Source organism: Somniosus microcephalus, chromosome 11 (assembly GCF_052327205.1).
Source record: "Somniosus microcephalus isolate GS21.2 chromosome 11, FLI_Smic_1.0, whole genome shotgun sequence".
NCBI classification, from domain to species: Eukaryota; Metazoa; Chordata; class Chondrichthyes; order Squaliformes; family Somniosidae; genus Somniosus; species Somniosus microcephalus.
This window is the reverse complement of record NC_140997.1, coordinates 210309320-210328109: the sequence shown is the minus strand read 5'-3', so window position 1 is coordinate 210328109 and position 18790 is coordinate 210309320. Positions and strand designations below refer to the sequence as shown.

At 44.1% G+C, this 18790-nt stretch overlaps 1 protein-coding gene across 2 annotated transcripts in view; it reads left to right on the top strand.

Annotated features, from left to right (window-relative positions):
• iars1 (isoleucyl-tRNA synthetase 1) overlaps positions 1-18790 on the top strand; it is a 274070-nt gene that overhangs the window by 76987 nt on the left and 178293 nt on the right. For both annotated transcript variants that reach the window (XM_086001804.1, XM_086001803.1), the window contains exon 13: positions 1822-1920. In XM_086001804.1, coding sequence (XP_085857930.1) covers positions 1822-1920 — 99 coding nt within the window. The remainder of the gene's footprint in view (positions 1-1821; positions 1921-18790) is intronic.

Genomic DNA, 18790 nt, shown 5'->3' with positions numbered 1-18790 from the left:
CTGAATTTGTAGTTCCGACAGCAGTGGTGGACACCCAATTTTTTTGTGTGCCTGTTATGAGCTGCTGCTGGATTCACTGGCTCCGCTTCTGCCCATTGGAAACATGGGGCCGACTGAGCGTGTTGGGCGTAATTCCTCAGTCTGTTTGCTTTGTATTTGGGCACATAATGCATGCCAGTCAGATCAACCGTTGTGTCTGTATTGTCCATTCAAAGTTTTCATGTGAACAGGGAGATGGATCTCGAACAGTGACATATAAAGTTGATAGTTGAAGAGCGCAAGGAGCAAACAAAGTATTTCCTCAGTGTATCAATGGTAGTGCAATGGCATTGGCATTAGAAGTTGTCCAATTAGAGCACTGCAATTGAAATGGAAACCTGTAATGTTGTCATTACTCAATGATGGCATACGTGTGTAGAAACCTGGGTCTCTAAATTCCCAATTAGCCTCCTTTTGGAGAATAGTGGCAGGTGAATAATAGTAAAGTGCGAGGGCAGTACCTGGTGTAGCACTGCTTTCCTGAAATTGGGCAAAAAAAACTCAGCAGTAAGCTATTAGCAGTTTTAAAGGTTGCCGTGCACTAGTGAGGGAAGAGAGAAATTTGGTGGGGAGGAAAGTATTTCCTTTGATGACTGAACTAGTTAAGGCAGTGAGTAGCAAGATTCCAGGTCCTTTTTCTGGCATGTGCTGAGTTAATTGATCTCACTGAAGTGCTGATAGAGTTGCTAGAACTGGTTTCATAGCCCTGGGTTAGGGAAGGCAAAATCAGTTAGGTTAGCTATCCAATGGCTAGGGCTGTAAAGTATGATTGGTGAGGATAGAATTGGGCTTGCTGCAATGTTCCTCATGATTGAATAGCCTGCTGAAATTCACACCTAAAAGATATCTATTTGGGTGAGGTATTGGAGAATGATGTATGTGGAATTGTAAACCAGCAAGTAGCCAATGCCTTGAGCTTAAAGCCATTGTGCATGTACAACTTTGTGTATCGAAAAATAAGAACATAAGATATAGGAGCAGGAGTAGGCCCTTTGAGCCTGCTCTGCCATTCAATAAGATCATGGCTGATCTTCTACCTCATCTCCACTTTCCTGTTCTATCCCCATATCCCTTGATTCCATTATTATTCAAAAATCTTTCGATCTCTGTCTTGAATATACTCAACGACTGAGCCTCCACAGCCCTTGGGGTAGAGAGTTCCAAAGACTCACCCCCCCCACGAGTGAAGAAATTTCTCCTCATCTCAGTCCTAATGGCCGACCCCTTATTCCGAGGCTGTGACCCCTGGTTCTAGACTCCCCAGCCAGGGGAAACATCCTCCCTGCATCTACCCTGTCAAGCCCTGTAAGAATTTTGTATGTTTCAATGAGATCACCTCTCATTCTTCTGAACTTGAGAATATAGGCCTAGTCGACTCAATCTCTCCTCATAGGACAATCCCCCCATCCCAGGAATCAGTCTGGTGAACCTTCGTTGTACTCCCTCTATGGCAAGTATACCCTTCCTTCAGTAAGGAGACCAAAACTGTACACAATACTCCAGGTATGGTCTCACCAGGGCCCTGTGTAACTGCAGTAAGACGTCTTTACTCTTATACTCAAATCCTCTTGTAATAAAGGCCAACATACCATTTGCTTTCCTAATTGCTTGCTGTACCTGCATGTTAACTTTGTGATTCGTGTACAAGGACACCCAGGTCCCTCTGAACACCAACATTTCCCAATCTCTCAGCATTTAAAAAAATACTCTGCTTTTCTATTTTTCCTATTTCTCTTGCTATAAGTGCCTCCAGCAATTTCACATGTTATTGTCTCTCCACAGGTCGGACACCCCACTGATTTACAAAGCTGTTCCAAGTTGGTTTGTGCGAGTGGAGCACATGGTGGATAAGCTACTGGAGAACAATGACAAATGCTACTGGTAATGTATCATCTAACTGAACAGAAATGTGCAGTGTTACATTGTGACTGACAGCCTATTATTAACTACAGGAAACTTTGGTTTATCCGGAGGTTGTATGTCCGAAAACCTCGATCTAACGGCAGAAATCAGCAGCCGTTTTGGTTAGTTTTTTTTTCTTCTAGCATTTTTTTTTTTTTTAACAGTCAGGCTCTGGAAAGCGTCTCTGTAGCTTAGCAACAGCTTCAGAGACGCTTCCAAGGTACGGGCCGAGTGTTTACAAGCTGTTGCTAAGCAACAGTGTTTGTTGTCAGATACGGAGATGAAAACCTCCGTATCCTTCAACATTAGCGCGGGTCTATCCAGAAGTTTTGATAGATCGGCAGCAGCTCGGTCCCGTCGGTGCCGGATATCGCGAAGTTTCCTGTATACTGGTTGGATTCTACAGCATAACACTCCTTGTTTTTGTAGAGGTTAATATGTCCTATAAAGAGCACAGTCAAAAAACTAATTCAGAAGTGCCCTTTGCTGTACAGTGCTACATAGAGCTGTGCATTTTACGACCTTATTAGAAATGACTTGTCATTGTTCACTGTGCATATATTCGCCTTACAGTTTTCATGTTTAATTTTTATATGCCAAACTTGACAGCAATGCCAATTTGTCTGCAACATTTCCAGAAATCTAGGGGGAAAAATTCGGTATCGCCCCATTTGGGGCGCTGTTATTGGCGGTGCGCAAAGTTTAGCGCCTGGCGCTAATTATCGCCTCCGACAGCAAACTTGGCTTTTATCGCCCCTGGAGGTGGTTGGAGCGCTAAATCAGGCACTTCACAACTGTCTTAAGGCGCAAAGGCCGAGGAGTGAGGCGCTACCTCAGAGTGCTGGCGAAGCAAGGAAGGGCAAATCCAAATAAACCTGCAAGGTGCTGCTCAGTACTTAAAACTCCTTCACAGCGTTGAATCTCTCCAGAAGTCTCTCTCTCTCTCAGAATGTGTGGTGCAAAAATGTCACTGACAAAAAAAGGCAGGAAGCGGTCGCCTTTAAATAGCACTCCCCTAGTCCCTTTCTGACAGCACTCCCCTAGTCCCTTTCTGACAGCATAACGCTCCCCTCAACCTGTCGTTGCTAGCGGCAGGCGGTAAGGCAGGGGGCGCCACTCAATATCCTGTTCGGGGCGCTAACAGGGCGTTGCACACTTGACTGACGTCACAATCTGCCAGCGCAGGAGATTGTGGCGGTAGTGTTTAGCGCCGCCGCAAAATGTCTAGTTAATTTCGCGAGCGACACAAACATCGCCGCGCTCGGCCTCTAGTTGCTTTGCGCCCCACTTGGCACCCTCTTAAGGCACTAACGGGAGGCGCAACCAACTAAATTTTCCCCCCCCTAATGTTTAAGCATTTTCTGCAAATTAATGTGTTGCATTCTGCTATAACTAATTCATATTCGGGAAGAATACTGAAAACTAAGTACTATTGGTGAAGATAATACTGTACCCACAAATTAGTTGAAGTATTATTCAGATTGTGTAGGTGATACGTTCTTCAATTCAGTTAACATTATGGTCACCAGTTTGCCTAAATTTCTTTTATGTCTAAAAACAATTGTTTTCTTTCTCTTCTCTACTGTTGTAATTTTCTGATTGCATCGATTTTGTCTATGTGGATATTCAGACACATTTAAGTGATTCCTCCATGACAATAACAAGCCTGTCAGGATGAAAAGGGTACCCACGACTTTCAACCTTAAAAGTGCTCTGAATGGCATTTGAATTGGCTGCTGGAAACAATGCTATGTCAAAGCACTTTAGTATTAATCACGAGCTTTCATGTAAAAATGCATTCAGTTTCAGTTTGAGGTGATTTTTAAAGCATACAGAAGGATTCAGTTAATTTTAATTTACCGACCTGCTACATAGGAACAGGATTAGGCCATTTAGCCTCTTGAGCCTGTTCTGCCATTCATTGAGATCATGGCTGATCTGTGACCTAACTCCATATACCTGCCTTTGCCCCATATCCCTTAATACCTTTGGTTAACAGAAATCTATCTATCTCAGATGCAAGAAGGGAAACAGCTATTGTATTTTATTACAGATCAATTCCAGTGATGTAGCTTCCAAAGTGGACAGGTCCTTGTGCAAGTCTGAGATGAGGCTTTTTCAATTCATTTCTAGAATATGGACCTTGTTAGAAAGGCAAGCATTTATTGCCCATCCCTAGTTGCCCTTGAGAAGGTGGTGCTGAGCATTCTTCTTTTATCACTTTAGTTCATGTGGTGAAGGTACACCCACAGTGCTGTTAGGTGGGGAGTCCCAGGATTTTGACCCATCGACGATGAAGGAACGGTGATATATGTCCAAGTTGGGTTGGTGTGTGACTTGGAGGTGATGATGTTCCAATGCATTTGCTACCCTTGACCTTCTAGGTGGTGGAGGTGGCGGGTTTGGGACCATCTTTGAGTCACAATAGTAGTGCTGTTGCTGATGTGATTCTTTCCACTTCCTATAACAACTATCCTTACTGCTTTCCTCAGTGATGATATCAGTGGGGTGCCAATTTATGGGTACTTTTGTGCTTTAAGCATGTGCCCAGTGGAACTGGTCTAAGACTGGCCATTTCATATGGGGCCTTTCAGTCTACAGAAAAGGGAGACTCTCATCCCATAATTCTGGACTGAAGTCAATCCCAAGTTTCCAAAAGGAAGAGGCAATATTCTATCCCACTATACCATTCATTCCTCCACTCAAGTAATTTTTGCATTTATATGAAAAACGAAAGTACAGAGTGGAAGAAATATTTCTTTCATCATGCACAAACTCAACTTTTAAAAAGGTGTTTAGGCTGCATGGAACAAGCACCAACTAGTTACTACACTAAACAGTGTAAGTATGAAATGAAGCTATTTATAATCACTCTTTTCAGGTCAAGAATGTTTCCAGTAGCCACTTGTCTTCTGTTCCCGCAGTGCAGGTTACAAAATATAGTCATGAAAAGGCAAAGTAGCATTTTTGGAATGTGGGCACTGTATGTACATTGTTCATTAAAAATTCAGACCAGAAATGATGAGTCACAGAATGGAACTAGGTGAAGTAGAGCAGGACTGGAAACTAAGACAGCAACTGTGACCCCTGACTGATTTCCAGAGGTTTTTTTCCCCGCCTGATTCTGTACTTGCCCATCTCTGTGCTTATACTCAATCACACTGTTGTCCTCAGTCTATTTTACCTATACTTCTCAGCTCTATTTTGAATTGGCACACCAATTTACCTCAACAACAAAAACAACAACTTGCATTTACCCATCTCTGTAACTTCCTCCAGTCCGACAACCCTCCAAGATCTCTGCGCTCCACCTATTCTGGCCTCTGTAGCACCCCTGATTTTAATCGCTCCACCATTGGTGGCCGTGCTTTCAGCTGCCAAGGCCCTAAAGCTCTGGAATTCCCTCCCTAAGCCTCTCTACCTCCTTTTAAGACACTCCTTAAAACCTATCTCTCTTGACCTGTCCTGTCCTAATATCTCCTTATGTGGCTCGGTGTTCGATAACGCTTCTGTGAAGCGTCTTGGGACGTTTTACTACATTAAAGGTGCGATATATATGAAAATTATTGTTGAGGTGAATGGGTGTGCCGATTCAAATTGGCAGCTGAGAATTATTGGCCAAACAGACAGAGGACAACAATGCAGAGTGAATATAAGCATAGAGATGGGCAAGTACAGAATCAGGTGGAGGGAAATCCTCTGGAAATCAGTCAGAACTCACAGTCGCTGTCTTAGTTTCCATTGTGAAGCTTGATCATAATTTTAGCTAAATATTTCAAAAAATAGTAACACTTTGAAACTTCCTGACCACCACCAGATCAGACAACAACAACAACAACTTGTATTTATATAGCACCTTTAACGTAGTAAAACGTCCAAGGCGCTTCACAGGAGCGTTATAAAACAAAATTTGACACCAAGCCACATGAGATGACGGTAGGTTTTAAAGAGTGTCTTAAAGGAGGAAAGAGAGGTAGCGAGGCGGAGAGGTTTATGAAGGGAATTCCAGAGCTTTGGGCCTTGGCAGCTGAAGGCACTGCTGCCAATGGTGGAGCGATTGTAATCGGACCCACCAAAGAAAAACTGAATCCATACTGTAACTCTTAAAAACATTAATCTGACGGTCTACACCTGAACTGTGAGGGAGCCGATGTCCTCGGGGTAATATTTTCTAGGGCGGTTCGGGAGGATTTAAACTAATTTGGCAGGGGGATGGGAACCTAGGTAGTGGAAAAGAGGGAAGTCATATGAAGTCAGAAATAGATGGTAGAAAGGTGAGAAGCAATAAGCAAAGGAGAGAAACACAAAGGGCCAAACTAATTCATAATGAGAGTGTGAAAAAAGCAAGCCTGAAGGCTTTGTATCTTAATGCTAGAAGCATTAGGAACAAGGTGGATGAATTAGTTGTGGAAATAGAGGTAAACAAGTATGATTTGATTGGGATTACAGAAACGTGGCTGCAGGGTGGGCAAGGCTGGGAACTTAACATCCAGGGATATACAATATTTAGGAAGGATCGGCAAAAAGGTAGGGGAGGTGGGGTAGCATTGCTGGTAAAGGAGGGGATTAATGCAATGGAAAGGAAGGATATTAACTCGGATGAAACGGAATCTGTATGGGTAGAAATGAGAAATAGCAAGGGGAGGAAAACGTTAGTGGGTGTGATATATAGGCCTCCAAATAGTAATATGGAGGTGAGGGAAGGCATAAAAAGGGAAATTAGAGAAGCGTGCGATAAGAGCACAGCTGTCATCATGGGTGACTTTAATTTACATATTGATTGGACTACCCAAACTAGTAAAAATTCTGAGGAGGAGGAATTCCTGGAATGTTTTCGGGACGGTTATCTGGACCAATATGTCGAGAAGCCGACTCGAGATCAGGCCATTTTAGACTGGGTATTGTGCAATGAGAAGGGACTTATCAGCAATCTTCTTGTACGAGGCCCCTTGGGTCAGAGCGATCATAATATGATCGAGCTCTCAGTCGAGATGGAGAGTGAGGAAATTGAATCAGAGACTAAGGTCCAGAACTTAAATAAAGGGAATTACGAGGGTATGAGACGGGAATTGAGTAAGATTGATTGGGTGGTGTTTCTGGGGGGATTGACAGTGGATAGACAATGGCAAGCATTCAAAGATAGAATGGAAGAATTCCAGAACATGTTTATACCGGTTTGGCACAAAAATAAACCTAAAAAGGTGACTCAACCGTGGATAACGAGGGAAATTAGGGACAGCATAAAATCAAAAAAAAGGGCATATCAACTGGCAAAAAAAAGCACCAGACCGGAAGATTGGGGGCAGTACAAGATACAGCAAAAGAGGACAAAGGGATTAATCAGGAAGGGGAAAATAGAATACGAAAGTAAACTTGCAGCAAACATAAAGACAGACTGCAAAAGCTTTTATCGGTATATCAGGAGGAAAAGACTGGTAAAATCCCAAGTCGGTCCCTTGCAGTCCGATTCGGGAGAATATATAATGGAGAATAAGGAAATGGCAGACCAATTAAACTCATACTTTGGTTCTGTATTCACAAAGGAGGACACAAATAACCTCCCAGGAATATCGGCAAACATAGGGACTAATGAGAGGGAGGAGCTGACAGAAATTAGTATCTCTAGGGATATGGTGCTGGGTAAGTTGAGGGGACTGAAGGCCGACAAATCCCCGGGGCCTGATAAACTACATCCTAGGGTACTTAAGGAGGTGGCCCTGGAGATAGCAGATGCTCTAAGGATCATCTTCCGGAACTCCATTGACTCGGGAACAGTACCCGTGGATTGGAGGGTAGCTAATGTTACCCCAATATTTAAAAAGGGGGGTAGAGAGAAAGCAGGGAATTATAGACCAGTAAGCCTTACATCGGTTGTGGGCAGAATGCTAGAGTCCATTATTAAGGATAAAATAGCGGAGCACTTGACAAATGGGGAAAGGATCGGACAGAGTCAACATGGATTTACAAAGGGTAAATCGTGTTTGACTAATCTGCTGGAATTTTTTGAGGAAGTAACTGGTAAAATAGATGGGGGAGAGCCAGTGGATGTGGTGTACCTTGACTTCCAGAAAGCCTTCGATAAGGTTCCACACAAAAGATTATCATGCAAAATTAAGGCTCATGGGATTGGGGGCAAAGTATTAACGTGGATAGAGAACTGGCTGGCGGATAGAAAACAGAGAGTTGGAATAAACGGCTCGTTTTCGGAGTGGCAGGCAGTGACCAGCGGGGTGCCGCAAGGATCTGTCCTGGGACCCCAGCTGTTCACAATATATATAAATGATCTGGATCAGGGAATTGGATGCAATATTTCCAAATTCGCTGACGACACTAAACTAGGAGGAGGGGTGGGCTCTGATGAGGATGTCAGGAGGCTACAGTGCGATTTGGACAGGTTGGGGGAATGGGCGGATACGTGGCAGATGCACTATAATGTGGATAAATGCGAGGTTATCCACTTTGGGGGTAAAAACAGGAGGGTAGATTATTATCTAAATGGCAATAGATTGGGAGATGGGGAAGTGCAGAGGGACCTGGGTGTTCTTGTGCACCAGTCACTGAAGGAGAGCATGCAGGTGCAACAGGCGATTAAGAAGGCAAATGGTATGTTGGCCTTCATATCAAGGGGGTTCGAGTATAGGAATAGGGATACCTTACTACAGCTGTACAAGGTGCTGGTGAGACCGCATCTGGAGTATTGTGTACAGTTTTGGTCGCCCCATCTGCGGAAGGATGTTCTTGCTATGGAAAGAGTGCAACGGCGATTCACCAGGCTGATACCTGGAATGGCGGGAATGACCTACGAAGAGAGATTAAATAGTTTGGGCTTGTACTCACTGGAGTTTAGAAGATTGAGAGGGGATCTCATCGAAACATATAAAATTATGGCAGGCCTGGACAGGCTGAATTCAGAGAGAATGTTTCCAATGGCCGGGGAGCACAGAACCAGGGGCCACAGTCTAAAAATAGCGGGCAAATCATTTAAAACAGAGATGAGGAAGAATTTCTTCACTCAAAGAGTGGTGAGCCTGTGGAATTCCCTGCCACAGAGGGCTGCGAAGGCTAATTCAATAAATATTTTCAAGAGAGAATTGGATATATTTCTGAAGGCTAAGGGGATTAAGGGTTACGGAGAAAAGGCGGGGACGGGGTACTGAACTGGTAAGATCAGCCATGATCTCATTGAATGGCGGAGCAGGCTCGAAGGGCCGAATGGCCTACTCCTGTTCCTATCTCTATGTTTCTATGTATTATTAACTAGCTGGAGTGCCCGGTGCTGCCGAGGGTTTTTTGAGGGGATGTTGTTGTTGGAAGAGAGAGAGAGAGAGACTGGGGGGGAGAGAGAGAGAGAGAGAGACTGGGGGGAGAAGAGAGAGACGGGGGGGGAAGAGAGAGAGAGAGACTGCTGGATTTAGTTCGGGATTAGCCTGGAGAGAGAGGGGGGAAGGAGTGCCTCAGGCCTGGCCCGATGGACCCCTGCGAAGGAAGGAAGGAAGAAGGCGAGCGCTCCCTCCCTCTCCCACCCCCTCACTCTTTCACTCCCTCTCTCTCTCTCCCTCCCCCTGTCTCTCCCTGCTTTACTCTCTGTCCCTCCCTCCCCTCTCCTCTCCCTCCCTCGCCCTCTCCTCACACTCCCTCCCCCTCTCCTCTCCCCATCACCCTCCCTCCCTCCCCCTCTCCTCTCCCTCCCTCCCCCTCTCCTCTCCCTCCCTCCCCCTCTCCTCTCCCCTCCTCCCCCTCTCCTCTCCCCTCCTCCCCCTCTCCTCTCCCCTCCTCCCCCTCTCCTCTCCCCTCCTCCCCCTCTCCCCCCTCCCTCCCCCTCTCCCCTCCTCCCCCTCCCCCTCCCCCTCCCCCTCCCCTCCTCCCTCCTCCCTCATCCCTCATCCCTCCTCCCTCATCCCTCTTCCCCCTCCCTCTTCCCCCCTCCCCCCCTCCCCCTCCTCCCTCTTCCCTCCTCCCCCTCCTCCCCCTCCTCCCCCTCTTCCCCCTCCTCCCTCTTCCCCCTCTTCCCCCTCTTCCCCCTCTTCCCCCTCTTCTCCCTCTTCTCCCTCTTCTCCCTCTTCTCCCTCTTCTCCCTCTTCTCCCTCTTCTCCCTCTTCTCCCTCTTCCCCCTCTTCCCCCTCTTCCCCCTCTTCCCCCTCTTCTCCCTCTTCTCCCTCTTCCCCCTCTGCCCCCTCCTCCCTCTTCCCCCCCCTCCCTCTTCTCCCTCCTCCCTCTTCCCCCTCCTCCCTCCCCGAGCCCTCATCCCCCGCTCGAATCCTTCTTTCCGCCCCGGGGCCCGGGCCTCGGCACCTGGATGAACGTGTTCCCCTGGACGTTTTTGGTGGCCTCGGCCGTCACCCTGATGCTGTTGGCCGAGGCAAAGACGGTGACCTGGTCGGCTTTCCGCCCCGTGGCCCGGGCCTCGGCACCTGGATGAACGTGTTCCCCTGGACGCTTTTGGCGGCCTCGGCCGTCACCCAGATGCCGTTGGCCGAGGCGAAGACGGTGACGTGGTCGTGGAAATGAACAGCCTTGAGCAGGTTCGACAGGTTGCGGGCGCGCCGGGAATCCACTGAACTCGAGGCCCAGGCTTCCCGCGCTGCTAGGCCGCGGCTCCGCGCATCCACTACAATAAAGAGAGATTCCTAAATATTAAAGTTCAGGTTTTTAAGCACCCCATAGCTAAGAAGACAACTGCAGAAAAGAACCTAACGGGGTACACACAGAAAGTGGGAAAAATAAATCAATAGTTAGGAATCAAGATGGCGGCCACTCACCTCAGCTCAGAAGGATTAGGCCCGCCCACACACGCAATGAAATGCCCCCCCGTGACGCACCGATTGGTCAACCATCAGGTTAATCCCCCTGTACGATTGGTCAACCATCACGTCACTCAATGCTAATGAGCGGAATGTTGCCGTTTTTTGAAACTTTTTTGTATACTGTCCGAACAATTTTTGCCTGACCAAAAAGTAAATACGCCTATTAGACTCCCGTAATGATAAGCTTACTTTTGATATAACATGCGCGTAGGTACGCTGTATAACTTTTGAGTGTATCGCGGACAGACAGACAGACAAACAGAGAGACAAACCGCTTAAAATCTCCTCTGAACCACAGGAATGTTGCAAAAAGATTACAGAGAGCATTGATTAATTTTAATTGATGCTCTCAAAACAACTCATTGTGGAAATAAAAATGATATCATAAAAATTATATACTTCACTGGTCTTCATAGCCATATAATTTGTTCCTGGGTCTAATTTCCAGTAATCAGGTTTTGTTTCAAGTTGTGTTGACATGGGAAACCATTTGCTGCCCAACAGATAAGTACTTGTTTACATGGCGAAATGCCTTTGCCATGCCCAAATAAAATTCACAGTGTAGTTTGTATTTGTAAGAAGTGCTGTCATAAATCTTGAATTAGGTTGTATATTTTTTTGGAAATTGAGAAAATGTTGAAGGCATAGAATTGTTAAAACAGAATTTTTTTTTTTTGTTTATTTAAAAATGGTTTGTTTTTAAGTGGAGACACATGGGTCTCTACCCAAAAACAAAATGTACTTTCTGTACATAATCCAAGTCTCTAGTTTTTTACATACAGCTGTATCCACTTTTTTAATGAGATTCTTGAATTGAACAACAACTTAATTTTAGGGGAGATTTCTCGATCATTTGTTGGCAGAACCATTGCATTTTGAAGTTGCAATATGCCTTTTGATTCTCAATTTCTAGTAAAACTACTTTTCAAATTCTTAAAGGAATACTCTGGGATAATGGTCTTTATCCTTGAAGCATGTCTTAAAATGCATCCCTTTTTAAATAATTAAACTTAATTTGAAAAACTTGGTAATTGACGGACTTGGAACTGGTTCTTATTCACAGGTGATGCCACCGATATAAGCGGGGGGGCAGGGGGTAGTTTTGCGTTTGGAATGTCTGGAAGAACGGGTTTCCCTTGGGTCCTGCTGAATTCAACGGCAGGGCCTGATTAACACTTTTTGTCTCTGATTCCCGGCCGCAGCCAGCCAGATTGAGTGGCTGGCTGGCGACTAGACCTTCGGTACCAGACTGCAGCAGGAGAGCGGAGAGGAGGGAGGGTAGCATCGGAAGGGGGTGGGGCAGAGATCGGTAGGGTGGGTGTGGCGGGGGGAAAAGGGAGATCGGAAAGGCCGAGAGGGTGGAGTGGGGGTGGGGTGGGGGGGGAGATCGGAGGCCGCAGCATGGGGAGCACAGAGGAGGGATGGCACGATTGGAAAGGCCGGGTCAGTAGGAGATTGTGGCTTGGGGAGGGGTGGAGGTCGGCCGATGGTGGGAGTGGTTTACAGGTAAGCTTGGAGGGGCCGAGGGAAGCACTCCTGCTCCCCTTGGCCCAAAAGCAGTGCTGGAAAATCATTTACCTGCTGGATCCAGCAGTCCACGCCTCCCGTGGCCCGCAAAACCCAACCGGCCAGGGTTAAAACTAAAATGGAAAAAAAATGTGAGGCACACAACCTCAGTAAAATATTTAAATGAGCCCACCCACTTCCTGGGAGCGGATTGGTTGCCCACTCCCTGTCCAACCTCCATTAAAACCGGAAGTTGGTGGGTTCAAGGCGGGTTGGGTTTGAGTTTGAGATTTTTACCGTTTTAACATCCCACCCAACCTAAACCCACCAATTTTGAGGGATTAACATTCCCCCGATGTCTCAGTAACTGGCCTTGACTTGCAGTACCCTCACTTGCTGACATCTATGTATTAATGAAAATTCTGAATCATCAGGCAGATTGCAGCTTTACAGCCTTCTTGACACTACCGCTAAAAATGGTTTTGCTACACTTGCTTTGTCATAATAAACAGCTACAAATAAGTCATTAATTTGACAAATGCTCATAGCAGTATGGGTTTTAAAGCTGGTTTGAAGGAATACTCCAGGAGAAGATCCTGTTATCCCCTTACCCTGGCTTGTTTGTGTGGAAAGGGATGTCCCCTGTCCTGCATCAATTTTTTTTTAAACCTAATTTCTATTTGTTTGAATTGAACTTTATGCAGTTGATCAGACAACTATTTTTGCAGCATTCTGTATTTAGGTGCAGAAATGTTTCTTTGTTTAACCTTTATTCCCAGTATTTTCCAAATTCTCTGTGGAAAGTGGGTAGGGCTCCATCTTCTAACAACATACGTATGTTAAATCATTCTTGGTTGCAAGTAAACACTGAAATAGTTGGGGTACAATCTATTATTGAGATGGGGATCCCTTGTGATGGTCAAAATGTCTTTCTCCTTCTATTCCATCCCTCCTCTGCTGAAAAAAACGTCCTTACATTGCTGATACCAAACCTTTATGCTTAATGTGACATGCCATGTATATTGCACTTGGATTTTGAAATTGGTATAATGTACCTGCATCTCTACAGACTGATACATTTCTAATTATCTTCCAAATCATAAAATTACATTTCTGCTTTATTTTGCACACTTCTATCCTATGTAGTCCCCCTTTCCTTCTCCTTGTCTCTGGGTCATGTAGACTAATGGATGCCACAGGATTGAAGCTGCAGGTGGGTGGGAGCATAAAACCAGTTTCCTCAGTAACCCACATTCAAAATGGTGAGCTAGATTGGTATCCAGAGTCCTATTTATTTTAAGAAAAAATACTGGCCCGGATTTTCTGGGACCTATGCGTACGCGGTCATAAGTGCCCCGCAAGTTCCAGGTTTCCGCATGCGATGCACGAAAACCCAGAACTTGCGATCTGTCAAGTTTCAGCTTGACGGATCGTATCCATCCACAGGAAATGGACATTTGTCGGCAGAGAGTTTGCCCAACTTCTGCCCAGAGAATGCCCACGCAACCTTTACGCCTGGTAAAAGCAGGCATAAGGCCTTCTTTTTACCAGAGTAAGAATTTAAATAAATAAAATAACATTTTTTAAATGACTTAACGATACAAAACCCTTTAATATTAGTTTAGGTTATTTTTGGCCCCTTGAAAAATGTTTACATTTATTTTTCAAAAAATGTAATTTTTGTTTTAAATGTTTAATTAAATTGTATTTTAATTACTTTTAAACATGTAATGATTTATTTTTATTTAAGTGTTGTGAAAGTGTGTTTTTTAGGGGATCCTATTATGCTTATGGGGCTTCCGTACGTAAATGGAATCCCCAGAAGCATAATGGGAATCCCCCCTTTGTGATTGGTTGGCCTGGTCCACGTGATCCCAGGGACGCTTGTGAATCGCATGCACCCCTGGGATACGTGGGCCTTTACGCAGGTGTACACCTGCGGCCCAGGAGCGCGAGTCTTCGAAGGTAAGGAGGCACCAGGTAGGTGTGGAGTTTACTTGCGGTTCGGAAGCATTCGCCCGCAGGAAGCCTCCGACTGCAACTTCCAACCCACAATATTTTTTTTAGTTATTTGGTGCTAGTAGAAATGAAATAGCTGTAATATTACTGCCAGCAATGTCAATTAAGGCAAACCGTGAATCTTAAGGATCTGAAGCAGCTTTAATTTTGATTCTTGAAGTTCTTACCGATTTACCAATATTCATGTCCAGTATTAAAAGGCAGAAGAGATTTGAATAATAAGAATCCCAAAGTTCTTTTAAAGTAGCATAAAACACTCAATCTTTTTATTCTGTGTGAATAGTCTTTTTCATTTAGACTGGATTAAGTTAACATTTAACAGTTCCACACAATAGATGGTGGTGTTCATTGTTGTATCTGTGAACAAGGCACATGGAAAGCATTAGTGTTAGCTGTTTTAATTTAGTTGAAGATGATTTTGGACTAGATTTCTTCTTACCTCCAATAATTTTCTCCCCTCCTCTCCTATCAGCTATCATTTTAGCATGGTGACATTCACATGGGCTGGCAGCCTCTAGTACCACACTCAGGTGGTTGTTCATCAGACTAGGCAGCAAGTTGTTGCCAGGCTTATGCCATTGGAGGAGATAGATCTTGCCTCAGCTGTTATCTACATGCTCTTTCCTGCATGCATCACTGGATAACAGGAAAGATGACTAGATTTGTTCTTCCAAGTCTGGGAATATGTCGTGTTATTTGCACAGTCGGCCATCAGGGCGGCAGTAGACTAGATTCCAATCCACATGTGACTCTATTAGAAATCGTATTAAATGCATTAACTCCAGACATATCTCTACTCTAGTTAGGAGACCAAGCAAGCAGACTTGCATAGCTTCTCACTGACAGTTGTACTTACATGTAGGGAGCTTGGTGACATAATAAAACTCACTACGCACTTGGTTTGAGTATAAAGCAAGGCTTTAATCAACTTGTTTCAGAACATGGAGGTTTAGTTGTACTTCACTAGTTCCTGTCTTACAAACTGTCCCTGGGCAAGCTGGGCCCACGCCCGAGTATTTATACTCCTTGGATGGCGCCACCAGCTGGCCGTCCAGCATTATTTCATGAGTATTTTCTTTATGATGATGAGATTTATAACACTTGGCATACCACATAATTGAGTAAGTGGATTAAAGTGTTATCCTTTGGTGAAATTTGCATCTGTTATAACTGAGTGATCTGGGAGATGATGTGGATGAGATTGATTATTTTTGGGTAACAAGGTTTCCTGCAGTTCCTTGCATCTTTGATGCTTTCTGGATAGAGGTAGTGCTATTGTTAAAACTATTCAATTCAATTCAAATCGCTTTATTGGCATGACAAGGTACATCTTATGTTGCCAAAGCATCGAAAAACATTTATGGTTGAACACATAAACACAGATCTATCCATACAGTGTATAAACAGATATATCCCTGAGTGTATAAATTTCCATTCATATAATTTGTATATACTCTTTTCTTAGATTTAATGGTTGTCCCTCTGTTTATGGCAAGCTGTAACATAGTGTGCCGCTAAGGTTACACAATTTCTCTGTTCCCCTAGTAGGTATGGGAGTTTTTGGTCGTCATTCAAATTTCTGAATTCCGGGCATATTTTTGTGAATTTTGGGTAGAAATTCTCCCTTATGCCCTGATATTTTCCACAAGCTGTGAGGAAGTGCATCTCTGTCTCCACCACCCCCTGATTGCAGTGAGAGCATATCCTGTTCTCTCTTGTCAGCCAGGTCTGTCTGTGTCTGCCTTTTTTGATAGCCAGGCTATGCTCACTAAGTCTGTACATAGTCAAGGTTTTTCTCAATTTGCTATCCTTTACCGTGGTCAGGTATTCAGCCATGTTGTATTGTCTGTTTAGGGCCAAGTAGCAATTGAGTTTGTTTTGGGTTTTTGTTGTTTCTGCCCAATATGACAGGTATTTTTCCTTTTGCTTAGTGACAATTGTGTTGGGTCGAATTCTCTGTGCTACGATGTCACTGTCCTGGGGCTGGTTATTGTTAGTAGTGTTAGTAGTTACTTCACTGAGTCCCAGGACTAGTTGACTGAGGGTATTCTTCTTTATGATCCTCTCTTGGCATTTCAGGGCTTCGTAATGATAGCAGTGGGGGTTGCTCATTTTTAGGTGTTTCCAAAATTTGGTGGCTCTTTTTTAGATAGTAATTATTAATGGATATTGGCCTGGTTCTGCCCTGCATGCATTGTTTACGGTTTTCCTTTGAGTCCGGAGGATACTTTTACAGAATTCTGCATGTCGGATCTCAATTGGGTGTTTGTCCCATTTTGCAAATTCTTGTTGTGTTAGTGGTCCCCACACCTCACTGCCATAGAGTGCAATTGGTTCAGTTACTGATTTGAAAATTTTGAGCCAAATGCTAGTTGGGATTTCTATTTGGATTGATTTTTTAATGGCATAGAAAGCCCTTCTTGCTTTCTCTTTCAGTTCATTCACAGCCAGATGAAAATTTCCCGTAGAACTGATTTTTAAGCCCAAGTATGTGTAGTTAGTGGTTTGTTCAATTTTAGTTGTTCCTAGTGTGAAATTTATTCTGGGTCCCTGATGTCTGGATCTTTGCTGGAACACAAGGACTTTGGTTTTTTGGGGGTTTATTGTCAGGGCCCAGGTCTGACAGTACGACTCTAGCAGATCCAGGTTCTGCTGTAGACCCTCCTTAGTTGGTGACAGCAGAACCAGGTCATCTGCATAGAGGAGGAATTTAACCTTGGATTCATATAGGGTGAGGCTGGGTGCTGTAGATTGTTCCAGTAGTTTTGCCAATTCATTTATGTAAATATTAAAGAGTGTCGGTGAGATGGGCGAGCCCTGCGTCACACCACGCCCCTGTGGGAAGTATTTTGTTTGTCTCCAATTTTAACTGCACATTTATTGTTTGTGTACATTGATTTAATTACATCATATGTTTTTCCCCCTACACCACTTTCAATAAGTTTCACGAATAGACCATCGTGCCAGATGGAATCGAAAGCCTTCTGGAAATCTATAAAGCAGGCAAAAATTTTGCTTTTGTTTTGATGAACATGTTTGTCAATTAGGGTCTGTAGGGTGAAGATATGATCTGATCTATAGTTTGGTAGGAATCCAATTTGGTTTTACTCAAGACATTGTGCTCCTCAAGGAAGTTTATAAGTCTTTTGTTTATGATATTACAGAATACCTTCCCCAGGTTACTGTTTACACAGATGCCTCGATAGTTATTTGGGTCAACTTTGTCTCCACTTTTGTATATGGGCGTTATGAGTCCTTTGTTCCAGATATCAGGGAAGTGACCGACACTCAGAACCAAGTTGAAGCGTTTTAGGATAGCCAATTTCATTTTATCGTCCGTGTGTTTAATCATCTCGCTTAGGATGCCGTCTGCACCGCAAGCTTTTCCTGGTCGCAGGTCCTTGAGTTTTTCAAACAGCTCTTTTTCAGTTATTTTGGAGTCCAGCGGGTTTTGGTTATCTTTTATGACCAGTTCGAGCTTTTCCAGTTTTTTGCATATTTGGTATTGCTCTGGGCTTAGTGTGTTTTTCTGGTATAATTTTTCAAAATGGTTTTCCCATGTGTCTCCGTTTTGAATGGCCAATTCGTCGTGTTGTTTTTTGTGTAATGTATTCCAGTTGTCCCAGAAACAATTGGAATCAATGGATTCCTCAATGGAGCTGAGTGTATTCTTAATATACTGCTCTTTTTTGGTTCTGAGTGTGTTTTTGTATTGTGTTAGTGCCTGACAATAAGTAAGGCGTAATTCCTCGTTTTCTGGCTGTCTGTGTTTTTGGTTTGATATTTTTCTAAGTTTTTTCCTCATGTTATGGCAATCTGGGTCAAACCATTTTTCATAGTTTTTTGTTTTGGGTTTATTCTTGCGAACTTTCAAGTTTGACATTGTTGCCAAATTATCAAAAATATTATTTAGGTTATTCACTGCCCGGTTTACGCCTTCTTTATTGTGAGTGTATATGTTTTCCAGAAAGGTGTCCAAGAGAGTTTGAGTTGATTGATTGCTAATTGCTTTCTGGTATTTTTCCGTGCTGTTTTTGGCCTACCTGTAGGATTTTTTGATGTTGTACAGCTTACTGGGTTGTGTTGTTTGTTTCTGTCCTTTTAAGATACAAAGTAATTTGACTGGTCTGACAGTGTTGTTTGTGGTTTGACTGTGAATGCTCTGAAAGAGGATGGGTCCAAATCCGTAATCATATAGTCTACGGTGCTGTAGCCAAGAGGTGAGCAATAGGCTGATCTTCCTAGGGAGTCTCCCATGAACCTACCATTGACAATGTACAGACCCAGGCTTCGACAGAGCTGCAGGAGCTGTTTTCCGTTAGCATTTGTCTGTTTGTCGCAGTTATGCCTATATCGATGGGAAGGGATATCAAAGTGGTTATTCCCGAATATGTAGTTGTTCCCCTGATTATTGGTGAAGTCTGGTTCTTCGCCAGTCCTTGAATTGAGGTCACCACAGATCAACACGTTCCCCTGGGCCTGGAATTGGATTACTGTTAAACAAGGTGGGAACACAGAAC